The following is a 24,819-nucleotide window of genomic DNA, read 5'->3' as shown; positions in this document are numbered from 1 at the left end:
TTTAAGTTTATGAGTTTCAAAATGCTGTTTAATAAATTGAGGAGGATCTGATTCTCCAGACATCTAGCAATGCATGGCTCTCTCACTGCCTCTCTTTAGGAAGGCAGTTAGGACTTTTCTCCTCACTCAGGCTTTGGAGGCCTCCCAGGAATGCTGTGCTTGTAGAGAGTAGGATATATAATGAATAAAAAGAGCAGAGATGATGTAAGAATTTCATAGAACTTCTTGTAGTGCAGATCCCTTGCTCAGTGCATTTAAAACATGAAACATGTCAGAATGCTGAGCTTGACTGCACGATCTCTTCTGAGCTGGCTGGTTTCCTATGGTAAACTTCAAAGTAAATGAGAATAAATTTTAGCTAGTCTCCATGGCGACAAACTCAAATGTAGCAGGGTACAGAACTATTTGGAGAACTGCCCACTCTGTGACCGTATATAATTGCCTTCCCCTCCAGAGGTTTCGGACTCCATTTCCCAGCCGGCTTGAGTTGAAGGGAGCTGTAGTTCAAAAATTCTTGAGAGCGCCGCGTTGGGGAAGCCTGACATATGAGCTGCTCTGAATTTCTCAGAGGAACAGCAGGGTATAAAGGAAATAAATAAAAGGGGGAAAGTTTTTGGTGGCAGGTGGGGAAGTCTGAAAACAGGACACAGCACCTATGCTCGGGGGTTTTGACATTTCACATGACATAATAATCCTTGGTTTGCTGGGGCCGGGGAGGAGATTTCCAGCAGTAGCCAGTAAGATATCTCTCTGCAGCCCTCTGAGGCTTCGTTTTTAGCCGCGGGAACAGGCTGCTATCCGCAAGCCTTCAGAGCCCGGTGGGAACTCCCGCCGGGCTCCAAAGGCTTGCGGATAGCTGCCTGAAGCTCGGGGAGTGCAGCGGGAGTTGGTGCTGCGCTCCCCGGGCTGCAGGCTGCTATCCGCAAGCTTTCGGAGCGCGGGGGGAACTCCTGCCGTGCTCAGAAGGCTTGCGGATAGCTGCCTAAAGCCTGGAGAGCGAGAGGGGTCAGTGTGCACCGACCCCTCTCGCTCTCCTGGCTTCAGCGAAAGCATGCATTTGCTCCAAAGTATGCACACACATTTCCCCTTCATTTTTGGAGGGGAAAAAGTGCGCCCTATAGAACGAAAAATACGGTAAATCAAATGGCTGCAAAGATGGGGAGGCTTATTGGTGGTGGCAAGTGAAAATTATTTTAAGGGTTTTTTTTTTAACAAACAAACTACCCCATCTATAAGGCCAACTCCCTCACCAAGAATCTTAAAATTTCACCTACCCCATCCCAATTTCGGGCAACATTTCCTCCCTCACCTCCAGAAATGGCTGAATTAATTTAGCCGAAACATTTTAACTGACGTGCGTGAAAACTAAGCATTTGGTTTATTCTTAGTGCCTCTTAGTGCCTCTAGAGGTCAGCATCTCCCCAGCAGAGCTTAAGGGGGTTCTGCATGCTGTTGGCGACATAGCAGCTGATAAGACTGCAAATAACCCCTGGTGGTCAAGCCTGTTGTTCACTGCAAATAGCCGCTCCTGCGTAGAATGCCACAGAGTCTCAGGGTGGTAGTTGTCTGATGTGCAAAATACCTTTATATACAATGAAATGGCATGTAATGACGGTCTTGCTGTGTTCTGCATAGGAAGCCCAAAACAGCATGGTGGAATTTCGGGCGCCTCTTAGTCTCTCTCTTGCCTGATTCTTTTTTCTCCCTTGTGAGGCATTTTAGTTAAAAGTACTAAATCAATCTCCTGTCACCAGCATCTTCCATCAAGGTGCCTTTTCCACCTGACAAATGCATTTGCTGTGTGTTCTTCACTGAATTGTGACCCCCGAGGTACAGTCTGTGTTGGCATCACATTTGATAAACTGAGCTTGGCTAGAGAAACATACCTGATGAGAGGGGAAGCAAGGAGATAAGCAGCTTATCTGCAGGGTTAAATTTGGGAAATTGGTCCTTTTTTCTCACTGGAGAGCCAGTGTGGTGTAGTGGTTAAGAGCGGTAGTCTCGTAATCTGGTGAACCAGGTTCGCTTCCCCGCTCCTCCACATGCAGCTGCTGGGTGACCTTGGGCCAGTCACACTTCTCTGAAGTCTCTCAGCTCCACTGTTTGTTGTGGGGAAGGAAGGGAAAGGAGAATGTTAGCCGCTTTGAGACTCCTTAAAAGGGAGTGAAAGGCGGGATATCAAATCCAAACTCCTCCTCTTCTTCTTCTTCTTCTTCTTCTTCTTCTTCTTCTTCTTCTTCTTCTTCTGGAAACATGGGTAGCATCATTGGGTAGCCTCAGCAAGCACCGACTGCAACAGATGTGCTAGTGATGGCCTTTGTTGGGCGGGAATAGCATGGCCCCAGTAATTCACGCATTGGTCACTATAAGAGGTGATTATTGCCTTGCACAATATTTACATCTTTATACCTTATTTTAAAGGGACGCGGGTGGCAATGTGGGTTAAACCAAAGAGCCTAGGACTTGCCTATCAGAAGGTCGGCGGTTCGAACCTCCGCGACGGGGTGAGCTCCCATTGCTCGGTCCCTGCCCCTGCCAACCTAGCAGTTTGAAAGCACATCAAAGTGCAAGTAGATAAATAGGTACCGCTCCGGCGGGAAGGTAAACGGCATTTCCGTGCGCTGCTCTGGTTCGCCAGAAGCGGCTTAGTCATGCTGGTCACATGACCCGGAAGCTGTACGCCGGCTCCCTCGGCCAATAAAGCGAGATGAGTGCTGCAACCCCAGAGTCGGCCACGACTGGACCTAATGGTCAGGGGTCCCTTTAACCTTTACCTTATTTTAAGCCTTACTGTATCTTGCCCTCCTCCACATTTTACAATTGCAGCAACCTTGTGAATGTTGGTAATGCTAAGAGAGTGTCACCGGCCAGTAGCACTTAGTGAGTTTTGCTCCTGAGACATTTAAGCCTGGGTCTTTGTGGTCTCACTCCATCAGTCTACCCTTTGCACCATATTATCAGTTTAATCTCCCAGATATATGTTAGCGGTAATGAGCTTAATGCTCTGCTGTTCAAGATGTGACATTTAAAGGTCTAAGAATTATGTGAAATGTTGGCAGGTCATTGCACTTAAGCATTAATAGAAGGGCTGCTGGCACATGAGTGATGGAGACAGAACGGCCACCTTCATTGTTGACAGGTGTTGCGTGTTGTGTGTTTTCTAGGCTGGGACATGAACTACTGCCCAAGTTCTTTCCCAAGAAATGATGAAACCTGTCTAAACTAAGCAAATTGGTGTGTGTGAAAGGCAAGGAGTTTTTTGTTTTTTGCTTACCCCCCATCCATCAGTGGAATCAGCCAGATATTGCACACATTCTTTGCTTTCATGCAAATCTCCATGGTCTTAACAGCTAGAAACTTGCTTATATTTTTGTATTCTGCGTCCAACAGGAAATTCCTGAAAAATTGCAGGATACACACAGGCCAAAGTTTAGTGATAAGAACCTTTTTGAAACATTAAAAAAGAGGTTTTGAGGGGTGTAGTCTACTCTGAGTTTTCTTATCTCTTCTGAAAGTTGTCAGGGAATTATTTCTGTGGAGCCACTTTTACCAGTCTGCTGTCTGCAATTCTGAATCTGTCTTGCGGGTAATGACGGCCCTTCAATATGATTTACTGGTACTGCATCAAGTTTTGCAGAGTTCATTTTTGAGCCCCGTCATCGTGGGAAGAGTGGTTTGCCGCTCAAACAGCCCTGTTGGCCGTATCCAGTAATCACATTCAGCAGCTTATGTCAAAACCACTGCTCTCTGCCTCTTCCGAGCAGCATTGTGGAGCCTGCCAAATTTGCTTGGCAGACGACACTGAACAAATAACAGTGTGCGACGCAAATTGTTAAAATAAACAAACCCCCCTTTTAGCTGGCCAGTTATTTCCTTGCTAGATTTGAACCTGGCAAAGGAGAATGGATTGCTTCATTTTACAGCCTCCCTGTAATTTCCCTTTGGCTGGGAAGATACGCTCCGTCCCTCCATGAACTGATGGCATTGGATTTGGAGATGCTGTCGACCTGTTGCGCTATCAAAGTCTTGATTGCATTTGGAACAATAACTCAGAGCAGTAGTTCTTTTTTTCAAGGGGCAGTGAAGAGCCTGGATCTGATTAGTTTATTTTTAAAACTAGATTTTTTTTTAGCATGGTCCAGCTAGAGTTAAAGCACAATTTGATGCAGGTCTGCTCAAGTCAGCCCCACTGAATTCAGTGCGAGTGACTTCCAGGTGTATGTGTATAGCATTGTAGTCTAAATCTCCAATGATTCCATTGGGAGAATTAAGCACACACCTAACCTAAAATTGCATGCCATGCTCTCATTTACCAACTTCTTGAGTATTTAGAGGCCATTTTGATGTTGAAGTCCAGCAAAATCTGGAAGGGCATATGTTCCCCACTGCTGACTGACAGCTAGAATCGATAAAATTAATTTGGAACATTTTATCTGGAGTAGGATTCCATTTTCATGTAACTAACCATACTTGAGTATGTGTAAATATCTTTAACTGTAAGGTCTGCTGATCTCTTCTTACATGCAGTGATTTTCTTAAGGCTAACAGGGAAGCTTTGTGGCTGGACTTGAATCTCAATCCAGGTTTTTCAGGTTGAAATCTAAAACTCTGCTCAAGGTTCCATAGAGGCTACCACCAAAAGTTTAAAAGTAATGGATAGGCGGTGAAGGAAAGCAGGCAACTTTTCATTCTATATCAGCTGGTGGTTTGTAGAATAGGCACTCCTTGTTCAGGGGCGGATGCTCTTGGTTTCGGATGAAATAATTGCATATAGCAGAACAGGCAATGTAGGAAAGCAAAATATCATCTGAAGGTGATGTTGTACAAATTAAACAATGAAACCACAATTCAAGTGGTTGGCCCTGGTCAGTGACTAGTTTTAAAGGAAGGTTGTTACAAAGAGCTGCATGTTTCTTGCTTTCCAAATTAGGCTGGGGGTAGATTCCAGCGATAGAGCTGTGTGTTCCTGTGCATAACGCTTGCCTTAAAGTTGGCAGGGCAGAAAGCAATAGTTTTCCTTCAGCTGCCATTTTCTCATCCCAGATATATGTTGAACTTGGTTGAAATATACTCAGAGTCAAGAGTGGATTTCATGCTCTTTATTCAGCTCATAGTGGTGAGGAGGAATGGAAGTTCCTCCAGAACGTCTGCTTTATATACATTATTTACACAATGGGCCCCACGTGATTGGCTAATTCCGGGATTCACCTGTAGGCCAATCAGGTTGCGGATTCACTTCCACCTGGAGCTGGATTGGTGGCTCCTGTGGGCCAATCAGACTGCTGCATTCTGAATTCTATTGTTCTAGAACCAATCAGACTGCTGCATTCTGAATCCTATTGTTCTAGGACCAATCAGACGGCTGCCTTTTGGATCCTATTCAACTCAGTTCATAACATTGGTAAATTGAACACTTTCAAAAGATACCCCTGTGACTCCCAAAACGGCCATGTTGACCACTTAAGGAATACAGGGGCCTTGGCAAGCTATTTCACACAAGACCAAGGATGGCAGGACGGGGTTCTGGTGTAAGAGCTATTTCAGCACACCCACCCCACCCCTCATTTGGCCTCCACGTTCTGTAGTCCACCCACCTTCCCACAGACACTATTGTCATTCTCTGGATCATCAGTTGAATGGCTTTGCTGGTGGGATTTTCCACCTATTCTGCCCCAATGTGGTGGGTATGATGGAATGACATGGGGAAGCTTAAATATATTAGTTACCCACATTAGCAGGTAAGTGCTGAAGTCATGAGGTAGCTAACTTAAGTTTCAGTGAGCACCCTTACACATCTTTAAAGGCAAAGGGTTCATTCCTGAGGCTTGCCTTCAGGGCTGTGGGACTCACAAGCATTTGTTCACCTTTGTGGCTAACCTATAGCACCTGCGTGGAGTTGCAGGCCCCAGGATGGGGTGGCGCAGGCTGGCCTCCCTACTCACCTGAGAGCATGGTGCTGAAGGCAAGAGGTACAGGGGAAGCGGGCTGGCATTAGTTAGATCCTAATGCAGCCCAGTTCCCCAAAGGTTGGAGTCCTGCCTCTTGTGTGCTCACAAACAATTTATTCAGCTCGGTTGGTAGACACTTAACACAGTCATGGGTTCGATCCCCACGTTGGGCAAAAGATGTTAGCATTGCAAGGGGTTGTACTAGACTACTCTCCTGGTGCTTTCCACTTCAATGATTTGATTCTATTTCATTTACAGTGGTACCTCTGGTTACAAACTTAATTTGTTCTGGAGGTCCGTTCTTAACCTGAAACCATTCTTAACCTGAGGTACCACCTTGGCTAATAGGGCCTCCCACTGCTGTTGTGCCCCCGCCATGCAATTTCTGTTCTCCTCCTGAGGTAAAGTTCTTAACCCAAGGTACTACTTCCAGGTTAGCGGAGTCTGTAACCCGAATTGTTTGTAACCCAAGGTGTTTGTAACCCGAGTCTTTTGTGAGCTAGTCAGGTAGGTTTGAACAACTGAGATGGATGGGGCGTTGTAGTATTGAGCCACTGGAAATGTGCACTGCAGAGTTCTTTTAATATGTTGTGCAGCATGTAGCCATGCAGATTTTCCTATCTTCTCTCTCTCTCTCTCTCTCTCTCTCTCTTTCTCCCTCCCTCCCTCCCTCCCTCTCTCTCTCTCCCTCTCTCCCTCTCTCTCTCTCTCTCCCTCTCTCCCTCCCTCCCTCCCTCCCCCCACTTTAGTGGAGGAATGTTTTATATAGATCGTCATAATAAATCCCTCCCTTTGTGTAGGGGAGAGATCTGTGTTACGAGCACCAAACACAAAGTGTTTGCACATAGAGTGAGTTTCCAGACTTACTTAGGGCAAAAACATGGAGAGAGAAGGTGTTGTGAACTTTGAGTCTTTGCTACCGAAGCCTAACCCTTGCAGGTTAACACAACTAGCTGGAAAATGGGACCTATTGTACCAACAGCAGTGCTGCTCTACCCTTGGGACATAGTTTTTGTTCGTGCATAGCATTTAAACTTGGTTGCTTGGTGTCAAAATCTTAACAGCTGCTGCCTGTGTCTCCTAGGCAGCTGGTAACATTCAAATGGCTGATTTGTTTTGAGAGGCTGACTTCTCTCTCTGGATTTTTGTTTGACCGTGACACAATTTGACTTGTTCTTCTATGCACAAAGCAATGCACCATGGGTTCGCTTGGACAGAGACATTTTCAGAAATGCCACCTAAACCCTAGACTTCAAACTCTTCTGCATAGACCAGGAGATCTACTAGTCATTTTGGGATCTGGTTTCTCGATCAGGAAGAGCTGCCATGGATTTGTGCCAGTTATTCTGCCTTTGGAATCCAGGCCTATTCAGCTACGATAACTTGAGATATATGAAAACATACCTTGTGTTTCTTTCAAGACATCAGGGCACTGTCCGTGAGCTTGGTCACGTCGAGCTTCCAGTGTCTTCTAGGGGTTACGCTTGTGGGTTAGAATCCCTGTATGGCAAAGATACCGTTCTCTGCTAACCAAAGTAGGATCCCACTCTCCTCTGTTCACCTGCTTTGGCTCCCCAGAAATAGCTTTGTTTAAAAGAACTGGTCATGCCAAAGCAGCTTAGTCCAGGCTGTCTGGCCCTGCTTACTTATGTGTACGTAAGCCAGGTGTGAAAGGTACTAGATGCTGAAAAATTCAAAGGAGAGAAGAACACAAATCAAGGGTGGGGAGCGTGTAGCTATCCAGATGCTATTGAACTGGATTGGCTAATGGTTAGGGATGATGGGAGTTGTAGTTGGAGCACCACATTTTTTATATTCTGTTGGAAGCTGCCCAGAGTGGCTGGGGCAATTTAATGAGATGAGTGGGGTATAAGCATTACTACTACTACTACTACTACCAAACCTGACATCAATTATCCTCCATCTCTCTTCATGCCTACAGTGATACATTGCCAAACAAAGGTCCATATTCTTCCTTCATCCTTAAAGGTAAAGGTAAAGGTACCCCTGCCCGTACGGGCCAGTCTTGACAGACTCTGGGGTTGTGCGCCCATCTCACTCAAGAGGCCAGGGGCCAGCGCTGTCCGGAGACACTTCCGGGTCACGTGGCCAGCGTGACATCGCTGCTCTGGCGAGCCAGAGCCGCACACGGAAACGCCGTTTACCTTCCCGCTGGTAAGCGGTCCCTATTTATCTACTTGCATCTGGAGGTGCTTTCAAACTGCTAGGTTGGCAGGCGCTGGGACCGAGCAGCGGGAGCGCACCCCGCCGCAGGGATTCGAACCGCCGACCTTTCAATCGGCAAGTCCTAGGCGCTGAGGCTTTAACCCACAGCGCCACCTGCGTCCCTTCCTTACTGTGTTCCTTCATCCTTACTGTGCAAATATTCAACCTTCAATGGCATCCAACCCCTACAGCCGTTCATAGTGATAGGTAAAGCGTAAAGGGATCCCTGACCATTAGGTCCAGTCGTGGCTGACTCTAGGGTTGCGGCGCTCATCTCGCTTTATTGGCTGAGGGAGCCGGCGTACAGCTTCCGGGTCATGTGGCCAGCATGACTAAGCCGCTTCTGGCAAACCAGAGCAGCGCATGGAAACGCCATTTACCTTCCCACCAGAGCGGTATCTATTTATCTACTTGCACTTTGTTGTGCTTTCGAACTGCTAGGTGGGCAGGAGCAGGGACCGAGCAACGGGAGCTCACCCTGTCACGAGGATTCAAACCGCCGACCTTCCGATCGGCAAGCTCAAGGCTCTGTGGTTTAACCCACAGCGCCACCCGTGACATAAATTATCCTCCATCTCTCTTCATGCCTACAGTGATGCATTGCCAAAGGAAGGTCCATATTCTTCCTTCATCCTTACTGTGCAAATCTTCAACCTTCAATGGCATCCAACCCCTACAGCCGTTCATAGTGAAATATACTAGTAAAATATATCCCTAGAATGTCCCACATATTTGTGAATGATTTGCTGTGTGTAGCTGGCCTTTGAACGGAATTTTCATCCTGGGCAAGAGAGAGACTCTTTGAAAGCTTGAAGGGAAAGGGAAAGGAAGAGAGCGTTTGGGTTTGCAGAATGGTTCATGACGATATTAATATTTTAGTGTCACAAAATAACAGGAAGAATATTGAATATTTTCTAAGCAACGGTCCGGAAGTAATGCCATTTTAATACTGTCTTTGTACTTACATAGAATTTCATGTCAGCAGTTCTGAAATAGCTGTAGTATTGTGGTTCTACATTTAAAACCAATTTATCTTATGCAGCATTTATTATAGTTGAAATCTTGAAGCACTGAAGAGGAAGTAATGTTTCAGATCCTCTCGTTTTAATTACTTTAGCTAAATGATTATAGGAGTTCATAGATCTACTTTTAAAATAAAACTTTAGATTTGTGGACATTTCTTAGATTGGAAATCGGTATATGCAGATGCCTGATTTTCAGCATGTCATTTGTGTGTGCGTTTAGTAGTCCTCTAGGTAAAATTGTAGTTAAAGAAAGTAACTATCAGGTAAAACTTTATATAGTGGTACCTCAGGTTACACACGCTTCAGGTTACAGACGCTTCAGGTTACAGACTCCGCTAACCCAGAAATAGTACCTCGGGTTAAGAACTTTGCTTCAGGATGAGAACAGAAATTGCACGCCAGTGGAAGCAGGAGGCCCCATTTGCTAAAGTGGTACCGCAGGTTAAGAACAGTTTCAGGTTAAGAACGGACCTCCAGAACGAAATAAGTACTTGACCCAAAATACCACTGTAATACAAAAACACACATACACACACTTTGTAGGTTCTTACCGCATTCACCAGTGTCATGAGTTTTAAGTGTAATTTTATCTGACCCAGTACTGCCTATTTTTATCAGGTCCTGAACCCACATCCTGGACAGGCTCGCTGACTTTTGGCACTTGTATACAAGGCTGGATAGGGGGTGTATCCATGACCGGGTCCTTGAATCCTGGCACATTTATGGCTCATTACTGATTCAAAGTGTTCTTGCATCCCAGTTGGCTTTGCCCATCAGAACGACGTTTGATTTGAAGCCAGTGCTTGATGAGGTCTTAGTTCCTATTAAAGGTATTGCAAAATTCAATTCATTCAACCCATTCAACCAATGCTGTATTAAAAAGCCACCAAACATTTGTCAAATTCAAAGCACCAGCAGCAGTTTGGGAAGGGCCCCCCAGTGTGAGCAATGGGTGGAGAGGCAAACGGCAGTGGAGAAGAAGTGCCCTTTTTGGGATGTCGCTATCACATTTTGCGTTCAGTTGTGAGGCTCAGTGCATCACATGTAACTGCAGTGCTGAACCTTATATCTTTTTTTCTGAGACTTTGATGATCTTTGGAATTTAGTCCTTAAGCAGCAACTGCATGAATACAAAAGGAAAAAGGCTACTAGGTCAGAAAGTGCTCTCATTCCAAAAATCATAATCAGCATGAACGAAAATATCCAATGTGTTCCCTTTCCTGCAAAATCTTTGCTTCTCTTCATAACAAAATTTGGACCACTAACTAGATCAGGGGTTGTCAACCTGGCCCCTCCTGCCCGCTAGTGGGCATTTCAGGATTCTACGTGGGCAGTAGGTGGGTTATACGGCACAAGCTGAATTCTCCTTCCATCAAGCACTGGTGGGCGGTAATGAAATTTTACCATCAGGAAAGATGTATTAGTGGGCGGTAGGTATAAAAAGGTTGACTACCCCTGAACTAGATAAAAAAAGGTAAAGGTAAAGTACCCCTGGGCAGTTAAGTCCAGTCAAAGGAGACTATGAGGTGCAGCACTCGTCTCGCTTTTCAGGCCAAGGGAGCCGGCGTTTGTCCACAGACAGCTTTCCGGGTCTTGTGGCCAGCATGACTAAACCACTTCTGGCGCAACGGAAAACTCATGGAAACACCGTTTAGCTTCCTGCTAGAAGCCTTAATTTGTTACACTAATCAAAGTGTTGTCGTCCAGATATTGTTGGTCTCCAACTCCCATCTGTTCCAGCAAGCGTGGCCAATGATCAGTAGTCATGGGCGTTGCAGTTCAACAAGAGCTGAACAACTGTCCAAAAGGCATTCAAAAACATAATTAAAAATTGGCTAGGAAAGCAAAGTCCAATGTCTTGTGTATATTTCATGTAATGCTTTAGTTTTTAGGGGTTTCTTTTAATGAGAATTAGGATCTACACATCAAGTATATTGGAACACACATAACTTTACGGCATAGTACAGCACACAACAGAGATTTGTCTAATGCTGTACAAGTTTCTTTGTTGTTGTTTAATTGTTTAGTCGTGTCCGACTCTTTGTGACCCCATGGACCAGAGCACGCCAGGCCCTTCTGTCTTCCACTGCCTCCCGCAGTCTGGTCAGACTCATGTTTGTGGCTTCGAGAACACCATCCAACCATCTCGTCCTCTGTCATCCCCTTCTCCTTCTGCCCTCAATCTTTCCCAACATCAGGGTCTTTTCCAGAGAGTCTTCTCTTCTCATGAGGTGGCCAAAGTATTGGAGCCTCAGCTTCGCGATCTGTCCTTCCAGTGAGCACTCAGGGCTGATTTCCTTCGGTATGGAGAGGTTTGATCTTCTTGCAGTCCATGGGACTCTCAAGAGTCTCCTCCAGCACCATAATTCAAAAGCATCAATTCTTCGGCGATCAGCCTTCTTGATGGTCCAGCTCTCACTTTCATACATCACTACTGGGAAAACGATGGCTTTAACTATACGGACCTTTGTTGGCAAGGTGATGTCTCTGCTTTTTAATATGTTGTCTAGGTTTGCCATCGCCTTCCTCCCAAGGAGCAGAGTTTCTTACTCTGATATTTTCCCTGGCTCCTTTTGAATGAAGTACAGTACCTAGCACATGATTGGCACACAACAGTGTTTCATAGTAGCTGTACATAGTTGGGAAACAGTCTGAGTATTGCACTATTGTGTGTTGCCAATGAGAAACAGCAACTTCTTTGGTGCCTTTGCAAAGCAGATGGTCATGATATAAAGTAGCTTAGGAGAGGAAATGAAGGCTGCTTTCTCCAGCTGTGACTACAAGAGAATATTAGGTAGGTGGAATGTAATTTCCCAAACTGGAATCTGTCCAGGGAAGCTCTAATCTGCCAAAAACATGCCATGAGCTGCTTAATGACCACAAGTAATCACAGTTTTGGATTTACATTTCATCAAAGTGATGGCATCTTAGGCAGCACAGTGTTCACTTAAGCTGTCCAAAGTTCACAGAGGTTTTTTCAGTCTTCATGTAGCTCCAGTTGCTATGCGTTTTTCACATACAGAAAGATGGCAGTGAAATATAGTTGACTATGAAATGCGTAAATAGATCTTGGCTTCTTTAGACATAGAAATCAAGATCCGCAGTTGGGGGCCCATCTACATGCTCACTAGACTCCCGTTGATTTCAGAGGGAATTAATTAACGTAACTAGGTGCAGGAATTCAACACAACTATTTATTCATCTCAATACTTATAGGCTGCCTTTCAGAGAGTAAACTTCAGAGGGCTTATTATATCATATAAAATCCATCAAACCTAATAAAACTAGAAATCTCAGTTGTTTTCTAGATGGTAAATATATTACACCATCTCCCAGCTGAAATTAAACAGAAGCTTGGGACTGGAAATACTAAATACCCAACCTCTAGCTGAGGTCAGTCTTCAAGGCGGTTCTTGAAGTCAAGAACCCGTTTATGCTGACAGGCAGCTGTTTAATTTTTGTTTTGATTCGCTGGTTACCTTAATGTTTATCTTATTTTTATTCTATGTTGTAACATTGCAAACCACCCTGATATTGCATGATACAGTCGTATACAAATAACTTCTATTCCTCTATACATAAAAATGTAAGGTTGTCTTCATGCTGCCTGCATTGGAAAATTTATAGTGCTGCATCACAATCCTGGATTTGCATGAAGTCAGGGCAGAAGGAGCAAAAGAGAAGGCAGGTTGCAGAACGTCAGTAACCCTGGCATGGGGGAGAGAAGGGAGAGAGACTGAGCCGGGGGGCGGCAGAATGGTGGTGTAAAACAATGGGAGAGGTTTGAGTAAAGTAGGTATGGATGACTACTGAGCGTAAAATATGGCCAATTTACTCAATGACAGTTTGAATAAAGCAGAGATGGAGGAACATTGGGGAGGAAGTAGCAGTTTCAAACAACTGCGGATGTTTGAGTAAAGTGATATAGAATATTTGAGCACTCTGATGCTTTTCCTCTCTCGCATGAGGCAGCTAGGTCGACGTGTCTATGTTCAGACATCGTGGTATAGGGCATTTCTCTACTCCCACCAAATATACCTAACTGCTGCTAGCCAAGGGAGCTGGGAATTTCATTATGTTGTGATGTTAGGACACAGGTTAATTGCTCTAGACCAGGGGTGGGCAACTTCCAAGAGACTGTGATCTACTCGCAGATCTACTCGAAGGATCGCTGCGGGGAAAACAACCTCGGTTTGTAAACTCCGTCTTCCATTCTCCAACAATGGAGAGAGGGGCGAGGGGCCGGGGCCAGAAGGGGGCCAGCGATCGACCGTGATCGACCAAAATCTCGCAGGGATCGACCAGTAGATCACCAATCGACCTGTTGGACATCCTTGCTCTAGATAGTTACACCCAGGTGCTGGTGGCTGTAGCTGTTGCACATTTCATGTAAGGTGTAATTCTGCCCTTTGATTTACCAACCTACTGTCAGCTTGAGTCCAAATATTATAGTTCAGTAGGTATTCTAATGGACTCGATAATTTCTGGTTATTAGTCATCTCACTCTATTTTTATGTAGCCCTCTTAGAGGTTTTTACAATTAAGTTCCATTAAATAAAATAACTGTATTTGTTTATTCCTCATTTTTCATCTTTCATCTTTCTCTGCCCCACCCCTGCTTTCCCCTTATGTTGAATAAGCGTCCTACTTTTTAGCTCTCGGAATAGTTTTGAATTGTAAAGGGGAGCTCTTGGTTATCTACCCAAATGTGATTTGCCTACTGATAATTTCTCCCCAAAGGTTTGGGGGCGTAGAAATTGGTAGGCTGGAGGTACTACACATTAGTATGAGGCTTCTGGAACCCCTCTCATCTGGAGAAAGTCCCATAGTTCCCTCCCTCTGATTGACACAAACACACACACAAACACACATGGTGTAATGAGCATGGAAAGATTCATTGGTGTTAAAAGCCATATTATGTGTTGGGGGTCAACTGTCCTTGCGTAAGAAGAGGAAACCAATTGATGCTTGTTCCATCTGTGAAGCACTTCATTTTTATATTTTATAACTTAACAAGATTTGTACTCTGATCCAAATGCACACTGTTGACAGATTTAAATATAGCTGTCATTCACTTACTGACAAGAGATTTCTTAGCACTGAATTAAATTAGCATTTTACTGCTCTATTAGCCTTGGAACTTGGACAGGTGCTCTTTAAAATGCCCTTTACAAATTTCCCCAGTAGGAATAAAGTGGACCAGACTTGCCAGGGAATGAATAGGTAGCATAAGAAATCTCTGCCATTGTTGCAGAGTCACTTCACTCCTTACAAAGGTTTTTCTTTGAACGCTCTCTCCCATCTGGGCCTTATGCAATGAAATCAAAAAGCGAAGGAAATCTCTGCACATTAGAATGCAGAAGCGGAGACAAAGAAGCCCCAAACCAGCCCTTGACAGGAGCATGCGCCAGGAAAGATAAGAGGTTCAGATGGATCAGGACCCCAGGGTTTCAACTCTAGTAGCAGCAACCGACTGTGCTATTTATAACAGCCATTGAAAGCTGCTGCTTTGAATGATGCACCATTTTAACACACAAACTAGGAAACCATATACTGATTGTGAGTGAACCTTTTCGTTGAGATCCATTTGGATTAATATTTCAAATTTTAACCCATTTCACCAAAACCATCCACTTTCCGATCTCAATTGTGCGGAGTACTTACCATGCAGGAAGTGTGTTCTGATGTTATAGATTCATATAGCCAGTGGGATTTCAGAGGATCTGGGAGAACTACAGTGGTGCCTCGCAAGATGAAAAGAATCCGTTCCGCGAGTCTCTTCGTTTAGCGGTTTTTTCGTCTTGCAAAGCAAGCCCATTGACGGCTTAGCGGATTAGCGCTATTAGCGGCTTTTAGCGGCTTAGCGGATAAGCGGCTTAGCGGCTTAGAAAAAGGGGGGGAGGGGAAAAAAACCCGCAGGAACTCGCAAGACATTTTCGTCTTGCGAAGCAAGCCCATAGGAAATTCGTTTTGCGAAGCACCTCCAAAACGGAAAACTCTTTTGTCTAGCGAGTTTTCCGTCTTGCGAGGCATTCGTCTTGCGGGGCACCACTGTATTTGGGCTTAGCATGGAGGAAGATCACAGCAATGTTCAAAAGCCCATTTCTGGATACTGTATAGAAGAATAAGCAATTGCAAGATCAATTGTGTGTACTAAGCATTTGTTGTAGTTGCATGCAGTGCTATTTTTCTAGAAAAAGAGGTCACCATGAACCACCTTCCTCATTCTCTTAGAATGGCAATGGCACCCACCTGAGAGGTGCTGGAACTGAGTTCTGGCGAGTTCCTGCTAGGAAAAAAAACCCCTGGTTGCATGTTACACATTACGCACAACAAACCCATTAAGAGCAACTTCATGGGAGCAACCGTACCCTTCAAAAGTGAAGAGTTCGAGCCTTTAGCATGCATGCATAATGCCTAGGACCATGATACTGTTTATCATAATATTGTCTCAGTGTGTGGGACACAAATAGAAGTGCTTGTGATAAAGAATCATGCGTTGTCTGAAGTGCAGGGGGGAAATCAGCTCTTTGCCATCCTGAAATGGCACCATTAATTTGCCAGGAATTCCTCATGTCACCTGGAATGGCCAACTTTTCAAATTTGCAAGAAGCCTTGTGCTCGCCCCCAAAGCACATGGTCTTCTTTAAGCATTGAAGCTCAATCCTTGAAAAACAACGAGGGGTTGCTTGCATGTTCAGCTTGATGCTTGAAGGGTGCAGCGCCAGCCCGCTTCGTCCTGCTACTCCCTAGGACAAAATAATACTCCAGTTGGGGAGGAGAGAGTATGAACGGCCCTCCTGGCTGGTAGGAAATGATGTTCTGAGTGTGTCCTCTCCCAGAGGGGTTGTAGAGCTTTATTATAGGACCTGTTGCTTCCAAGCATCTTGTCCCATGGACCAGTGCTGGATCCTTCCTCTCTGCTATCCATTCTCTCTTCCCCAAGGTGAGTCTATTTCATCCTTGGGGGAAAGAGAGCAGGCAGAAAGGCAGAAAGACCTACACTGGCTCCCAGTACGTTTCCGAGCACAATTCAAAGTGTTGGTGCTGACCTTTAAAGCCCTAAACAGTAAAGCCCTTGGCCCAGTATACCTAAAGAAGTGTCTCCACCCCCATTGCTCTACCTGGACACTGAGGTCCAGCACTGAGGGCCTTCTGGTGGTTCCCTCCCTGCATGAAGCCAAGTTACAGGGAACCAGGCAGAGGGCCTTCTCAGTAGTGGCACCCGCCCTGTGGAACGCCCTCCCACCAGATGTCAAAGAGAAAAACAACTACCAGACATCTGAAGGCAGCCCTGTTTAGGGAAGCTTTTAATGTTTAATAGACTACAGAGGTGCCTCGCAAGACAAAAAGAATCCGTTCTGCGATTCTCTTCGTCTAGTGGTTTTTTCATCTTGCGAAGCAAGCAAGCTCATTGACAGCTTAGCGGATTAGTGCTATTAGCGGTCTAGCGGCTTTTATCAATCAGCTGAGAGGCGGCTTATCAGCGGAACAGGTGATAAGCGGCTTAGCGGCTTAGGAAAGGGGGGGAAGCGGAAAAAACCCGCGGGAACTCGCAAGATTTTTTCGTCTTGCGAAGCAACCCCATAGAGAAAATCATTTAGCGAAGCGCCTCCAAAACGGAAAACCCTTTCGTCTAGCGGGTTTTCCGTCTTGCGAGGCGTTCGTCTTGTGGGGCACCACTGTATTGTATTTTAATATTCTGTTGGAAGCCACCCAGAGTTCCTGGGGAAACCCAGCCAGATGGGCGGGGTATAAATAAATTATTATTATTATTATTATTATTATTATTATTATTATTATTATTATTAAAATAGCAGCAGGTGGGTGAGCACAGCTGAGGCCAGTGGCCTGCTGATGGTGGGCTGTACATGCCTCGATTTTGCTCCCAGCCATTCAGGCAGGGGCACTTGCATATCTGAACACCCCTGTTTCCAGGTAATCTCAAAGCATCATCAAGGTAATATTGGAGAAGGCAGTCTTTCAGAGAGGAGAATGTTGGGAGCTAAACTCAAGCAACTTCAGGAAAGTTTTTGTATTTTGTACTGCTTGCTTGTGTTTTGTTTGACCTGCAAGGCAGTTAGTCCAATTATTCATGTGATTACATATCGAATGCTAACACTTGCTGCCTTTTCACAGAATCATGTGAACCCAGCCATGGATTTTACGCAGACTCCTCCAGGAATGCTGGCTCTCGACAACATGCTGTACTTTGCCAAACATCAACAGGATGCTTATATCCGGGTAAGAGCGCGTTTTTGTTGCAGGGTATTTTTATCTTTCTTTCTTTTTTTGTTCATCATTCTAGGAAAGCAGATGGGCTCATGACATTGCAAATAGCAATTAATTGCTCAAATTAATTTGCCAAGAGGGCAAAGCAAGCTATGATTTTTCTGTTGTAAGCTCTGACAAATGCTGAGCAGTGACCCCCAAATTTATTTTCAAACTGATATAAATGCCATCCTTGATAGATGACTTGAAGACCTAAAAACCTCTTTTGCATGTTTTGACTCCCAAGAGGAAGGAATCTGTTATGATTGATTTCACTTAGACATGTGGGATAAAGGAAGGCTGATTCATTCTCCTACTTTACTTCTCTCTTTTCCTTCCCACTTCTTGCCCACACAACGTATTTGAAAGGTAGCAGTGAATTATATTTTGTTTCTTTTGCATTTTCTTTCTGACATTTTAGAAGTGTGTGCCTGAGTAAGTTTCATAAACTTTCCTAACCTCCATGGAAGCAGAGGAGTGGAGAAGTTCTGAATGGCAGAGTGCATACAATATTCCAAACTCTTGGCTATCTTAAGTCACTGGAAATTGAGAAATAGCCTTAGGCATTAGAAAAACTAAAAACAACAACAACACAATTTTAAGTATATATAAAAATTACAAGTATAAAATGTTGTGGTTAAAAAAATGAACTTTAAGTTACATCAGTTAGTCTACAACTTTTATTCAAACAGGCATAAAACCAAAGCCTCAGAGTTCTGTAAAGGGCACTTTACAGACATCTAATACAGAGACTCCTTAATAAAATGTCACCAGGTTAAAAGACAGTCAGGGACAGTGGCTTTTTAGATTTAGTCTTTCGAAAACTTCTCACCCCCTATTTACCATGGCCATTAAAGCAGACAATGGTTGAATGGAGCATAGTGAAGATTGAATCCATCATAAAATAAGGTCTGGACAGTGCAATCCTATGTATGTCTACTCAGAAATCAGTTCCATTGAATTCAATGAGGCTTACTTTCTGATAAGTATATATAGGAGTTTATATATTAGAAAGTCATTTTAAAGATAGCTACAACAATGAATATATATATATATATATATATATATATATATGCAGGTTTTGGTGTCCTCGGGTGTCTTCCCGTGTAAAAGTTGGGGTGTCTAGGCGACGTTTCGACGAGGTCTCACTCGTCATCTTCAGGCTGGTGCTTTCGGCTTCTTGTTACTGGAACAGAGCGGGATCTCAATGTTTGAGTTCCTATAAATACTGTAGAGGGGGTGTGGTGTCTAGCCTCCAATGTTCTGGGCAGAGAGGAAGTTCCCAGGCTAGTGTGCCTTTTCTTCTTTTGTTCCTTAATTACTTGAGAGATACCTTGAGTGATTTCTTGAGTGATATCCTGAGTACCACTTAGGTGGGTCATTAGGTGTGGATTAGTTGCTAAAGTCTTTGTGTCTTGACCTCTTGAACTTTGTGAAGAGTTTTCCTGAGAAGATGGCTGTATTGCACTTAGTTGTGCTTTGGCTTGGCTTCGTGTATAGGGGCGAGCTGTGGTTTTGTGGCTTGTGTCAGCCAGATCTGTGTAGGGATTGCAGGGGGGTGCAGCATCCGGAGGTGCCACCATGGATTGGCTACTGGATGGTATGCCTGAAGATGACGAGTGAGACCTCGTCGAAACGTCGCCTAGACACCCCAACTTTTACACGGGAAGACACCCGAGGACACCAAAACCTGCATTCCTGTACCCGTGAAAATCTACGAAAGCATATATATATATATATATATATATATATATATATATATATATCCAAAAGAACCATAGTCTCCTCTGTTGTTCTTTAAAATGAATGTACTCAAGAACAGTTAATTATATATTGAGCAGCTCATAAAGGCTGTTTCAATTGTTCCGTTCTTTACTGGACTAATGGGTTTTTCTTCGCATTGTCTTACCATTATCTAATTATATGAAAAGAGCATAATTACCAGCCACATGTTATAGGCACTTCTTTCATTAGCTCACGTAAAACTGCTATTTATTATTTGATTTCTTTGTCCACTTTATAGCCACCATCACCTATGGATTTTTATCTCCCATTAACTTTGCCTTCTTGGAGGTTGTTATTGCTAAAACAGTCCCAGTTATTTACAGTGAAAGATATAGGAAGTAATTGGCACTTAATGCTCTAGTTGATGGCAGCTGAAAGATTCATAGTTGTTATATAAATCCCACAGACTGTTTTAAAGGAGATAAATACTTTTTAAAAATAGTTCTTCTATCGTTTATCATTTCATGTGTATTGCTTTGAGTCTGAAAGCAAATGGATGAGCGGTTTCCCTCACTGTTCCCCCCCCCCAAAAGAAAGATTGTTTTATTTCCTGTTGTGTGAGTGCCAGCAAAACTGGAATTTATGAAGTTGTTCTGCTTTCATAGTTCTATGGCAGGGGTCAGCAAGCTAAGGCCCAAGGGCCGGATCAGGCCCAGTTGCCTTCAGGATCCGGCCTGCGGACTGTCCGCAGGGACTCTGATGGTTTGGGCTGCGCCATTTCCCACCCTGCGCCATTCCATTCCCCCTCACACACACACACCGCAGTGCCTCCTCCTCCCTCCCTCCTCCTGGCTTCTCCCTGCCCTGCCTAGAGGAGGAAGGGGACTGGGCTGAGCTGGCTGAGTGCCATTTTAAGCAGCCCCGCTCCGGAGCCAGTCCTTTCATACCGCTCATCTTCCCGCCACCCTGCTGCTCCTATGGGCCAGAGAACAGAGCAGACAAGCTCGCTTTGCCTACCCACGAGAAGCAGCGGTGGTGGTGGTGGCGGCAGCAGCCCCAGGGAAGCTAAGCACTGGGGCTGGGGGTGGGGAGGAGTACTACTTGCCCCCCTCGCCTCTTCTTCCAGCTCCGCCCCTCCACGGTGCTGCTTCTCCAGCTTGCCACAAGATCTGAGGGATGTCAGGAGTTCAGCCTACACTTGAGTAGGACCCTGGCAGAGACACATGCCCGACTGGAATGTTCTCTCCCTCCTGGTCGTTCGGGAGCTTCAAAAGCTTTCTTCAGCCCGAACATCACAGCGACCGATGCCAAGCGACACCGGCACACTTAGGTATCCACAGAGTTTGCGCCTCATGCGTGACAGACCTCAGCAACTCAGCATTTTGGCTAATCTACTTTATTTACATATAAACACACACGGAGCACTGCAACATGGCTCCCTCTCTCTCTCTCTAGCATCAGACAGCAAAGAGAAAAAGGACAAAAGACAATAGTCCCACTTCACGGAACAGAGTAACACAAACATCCTGTGTCTGTTACTTCCCACTCTGTGGAGTCAAAACATATACTGTCATGTGATAGATAAAAATCTCATGACTGCAATAATGGAGCAGGAATTCTAACAAGGGATAGTGGACTGGCCTGCGGCTGAAGAATTTTGCCAACCCCTGTTCTAGGGTAATGGTAAGGAACCTTTTGGGGGGCTGAGGGCTCCAATAGCCGTGTGGAAAGCTGCTGTGGGGGAAGGGGCAGTGCATTTGGAACCCACACACAACCACACACCCTTTAAAAACATACAAAGAAAGAACTATTTTCCATGGAAACAGACATATGTGTACTATCCGTCTCTCAACAGCACTCTTCATTTTCTTTTTTTCACAAAGTTAAAAAAAAAGTGTACAGACTCCTTATCTTAACTGTGCAAATGGCGAAAAGAACTTGGCATTCCCAGCAGAATGCAAATAAGCAAAACTGCAAGCACCATTTGCAGCTATTTAGAGACTCAAACTTTATGCAATTGCATCAGAAATACTGCATGCATGGAGCTGCAAATACATGGACTTCTTTTTGCATATTTGCGGGAAACACAAGTCTGCTGTTAACCCCCCCCCCCCCCCCGCTTTGGTCTTCTTACAGAGGCAGGAGCTGCAACCACACGTTTTACAGAGCACCAGAGCCATTTTCTCTCTGTGCTGTACAGCTGTAGGAGGGGACTGAAAGGGCCAGATGCAGTCTTGCTGTGAGCGAGAACTGGTTTGTGGGTTCAGGATTCCCCACCCCTGTTCCAGCGTTTTCTGTTCTCTTTTTCTCTTTTACATACTGATCAAATTCAGCCCTGTGTTCAAGTGGAGATGAGAGGGGACATAGAGGAACTGGAAGGAGATTCACCGGATTATTTCTAATAATTGGATGGATGAACAGTGTCAATTCCAGACAAAATGATCGGTGTGGATTCAGCCAAAATCTGGCAAACTTGCTGGTGTTTTGTGTTGAGAAAGCTGTTCTTTCAAAATGGCTCTCCTTGCAACCTCTGAAGAGATTCTAGCAAGCCTGAGTGGCATGCCTTGGACTTCGGAAGTCCCTGTTGGCTTTTGCACATGGTCCTGGTGGGTTGACCAATCATTCATAGATGTTGGCTTTTGGAAATGCCTTATTTAAAAGAGAGAATCACAAACATTTACTATGTATGCACAACATGGCGGTATGTTCTATAGCCTTTGAAACAAATTCACCAAATTTCTGAAGAGCATTAGAAAGATCAAATTCTTAAAAAAAAACAAAACAATCCCGGCCTTGATCTCTTGTAGCCACCGAGTGATGAAGCATTTGCACAATTTGGATTCTCACTTTTTGACAGGCAGTTTAAATCAGTTACTACTTGCCTTTTCAAGACATCAGAAATCTTGATGGAGGAGGAGGTTTGTTTCAGGAGCCGCAAAAGTGCAGACAAATGCAACCATTCTCTGTAGACCATTCAAGATGTAATTAGGTTGAGTCAGTCAGCTTGGGAGCTGCCTATTTCATAACCTGTGCATTTGTTGTATAGAAGGCAGCCCACACATCCTTCCGGAGGCTCCAGAAAAAGCCTTCTGCCCACTCATGTTATCTTCTTCAAAATTGAGTTGTTAGATATTTTGTGTGATCGTTTCTGAAGTAAAATTTTAACGTGATGCTTATTCAGAAATATGCAGGTAGGAACACGGTTACTTTTGGGGAAAGGCTAAGGCTGTGATTCTTTTACTTCCCACAAAAGTAGAAAAGAAAATTACTCTTTGCTAATTACTTTCTATTAAGTTACTCCTCCTAATGCATCACATTCAGAACATTGCTTAAGAGGCTGTTATGTTCCCAATCTGTTGTGCGATTGTATCTCCACTTTGTATTTTCTCTCTGGCTCCTCTTCATCTGTTCTTGTCCTTCTCCCGTGAAGTCCCTTTTTGTGTTTGTTGCCATTTGTTTAATACAGTGCTTTTTTTCTTTTAAAAAAATGTTTAGGGGTACTCTCATTTTCCTACTCATATTGAAATACTGCCCCTCAATGAGGCCAAACTTAGATTCACAAAATGTTTAGGGCGATGCGTCCCCCCTGCGTCCCCCCAGGAAAAAAGCCCTGGTTTTATGGCCTCCAGAGTCCAGAGATATTTCCCCTTCCTTGTTTTTCATGCTGATTTTTTTAAGAGCAGAACTGGCCAGTGATATTTTGGCCCTGGTACCCCCTCCCCAACCAAGATGTCTAGCACCCATCCCCGTTGTCGTCCACAAAGCAGTCTGAGGCATGCAGTGTGTGTGTAGCACTGTATGTGTCTAAATGCTTATCTTTGGGAACGATGAACAAAATCTTGTGACAGCAACGCCCTTAGTTTAACCATGTACTGTGTGCAGAAATACTTTGCAGTTTTCCGCTTCAGCTTCACTGCATGGCCACAGCTTCTAGTGCTGGGGGGGACGGGGACCTCTCTGTCCACTGACTCCACACTCTGTAATTATATTTATCAGGTCCTCCCTTAAAGAGGGCACGTATTGCGTTGAGACCTGGACAACCGACACCCTGTGTTGTGGGTGGGTACATTTGGACAGCCACAACACCCGATTGGTAGGTCCCTTGAAGCTGGGTGCAATCTGGCCAATGGGACGCAATCCAAACGGTTTGAGGGAGCTATTTATGCCCATGCACGTGACCCACAGCTTCCTCTTTTGACCCGTGCATTTGGAACACCCACCCACCTCTCCCTACTTTTAGGGCTTTGCGCTTGACCTTGCTAGGCCATTGTGTGTCGTCTGTCGTTGGGACAGGGGCACGGCCGGAATTTCCCCCACTTGGCTGATTGGCTGTTTCCATTTGGGCTTTGTCTGCCACATAGCAAATTGTCACAACTTGTAAGGTTGCGCATAGGCTCTGGTTCAGGAGATAGAGATAGGGGAATGCTCTCGCCATCCCTATGTGAAGGGTATTCCGTTAAAGGAATCCAGGGACTTGATGGTTTGGTCGACCCCTGAGTGGGAGTTATGCCCGTGCCTGAGTTCAGGGGGACATTTGGGTGGTGGAGTTAGCCCGTTCCCAGCTTTCCGCTTATCCAGGTGTTCACCCTTGACTGACCTATGCTGGTGCCCTGGGTCAGCGCTACCTGCATGGCAGGGAGCTAGTGGAACCAGAGCCTATGCAACCAGTCACTTTCTGTAATCAGTAAAGTTGTGGCCTAATTTCTGCCAAAGGCCAAAACCAAAATTTGAATCATGTGTGAATTTATTTAGGGGGGAGGTTACAAACACATCAAACCCGGAAGTGCGTGTCTTGGTTTGCAACCTTTTTTTGGATTACAACCCTTTTTTTTTTAATTACGAACAATTTTTGGGGGGAGGCCCCATTGGCGAAAGCACGCCTTGGGTTACATACAACCTGCTTTGGTTTATAAACGGACCTCCGTAACAGATTATGGTTGTAAACCAAGGGACCACTGTATGTTTGCCATGTCACTGAACTTGAATTTTTTCTAAACTTAAAAGCTCCACATGTAATTTTTGATCCAAATGTGGTCATTTGTAATCCATTTAAGCTTTTGCCTAGGTTTCGTTTGTCAGATTGATTAATTTGGCTCTTCTGTTTTCTTCTTTCACTGTATTCATTCTTATTAATGGCACATTGCATTCAAAATAAAATCTGTGAACTGCTTTGGGAGGCTGAAAAGTGCTATATATAAATGCATAAAACAAAATAATGATTATAAAAAGGGATAATAGGGCTGCATTGCCCATGTATTAACTGACTGCCATAAGGGGGAAAGGCAAGATCTATAGTGAAAAAATCAATAAATCAACAAGTTAAAAAAATTATGCTGTGTTGAAAAAACTGGGCAGGTGCAAGTCAGTGGCAAATGATGAACTTTGCCTATGGCTCATGGTTTGTCTGGCCTCGGTCCAGTATATCTGAAAGAGCGTCTCCTCCCCCATCGTTCTGCCCGGACTCCGAGGGCCTTCTGGCGGTTCCCTCACTGCGAGAGGCCAAGTTACAGGGAACCAGGCAGAGGGTCTTCTCGGTAGTGGCACCCGCCCTGTGGAACACCCTCCCACCAGATGTCAAAGCGATAAACAACTACCTGACATTCAGAAGACATCTGAAGGCAGCC

At 44.7% G+C, this 24,819-nt stretch overlaps 1 protein-coding gene across 5 annotated transcripts in view; it reads left to right on the top strand.

Moving 5' to 3' along the window:
- The window catches only part of ELMO1 (engulfment and cell motility 1), a 299,706-nt gene that overhangs the window by 132,503 nt on the left and 142,384 nt on the right, over positions 1 to 24,819 (top strand). For all 5 annotated transcript variants that reach the window (XM_083706317.1, XM_083706312.1, XM_083706315.1 and 2 more), the window contains one exon: positions 17,339 to 17,443. In XM_083706317.1, the coding sequence (XP_083562443.1) occupies positions 17,339 to 17,443 (105 nt within the window). The remainder of the gene's footprint in view (positions 1 to 17,338; positions 17,444 to 24,819) is intronic.

The sequence above is a fragment of the Podarcis gaigeae genome (genome assembly GCF_964106915.1).
Source record: "Podarcis gaigeae genome assembly, chromosome: 12".
NCBI classification, from domain to species: domain Eukaryota; kingdom Metazoa; phylum Chordata; class Lepidosauria; order Squamata; family Lacertidae; genus Podarcis; species Podarcis gaigeae.
Note: the sequence above shows the minus strand (reverse complement) of the source record. Positions and strands in the feature narration are given on the sequence as shown.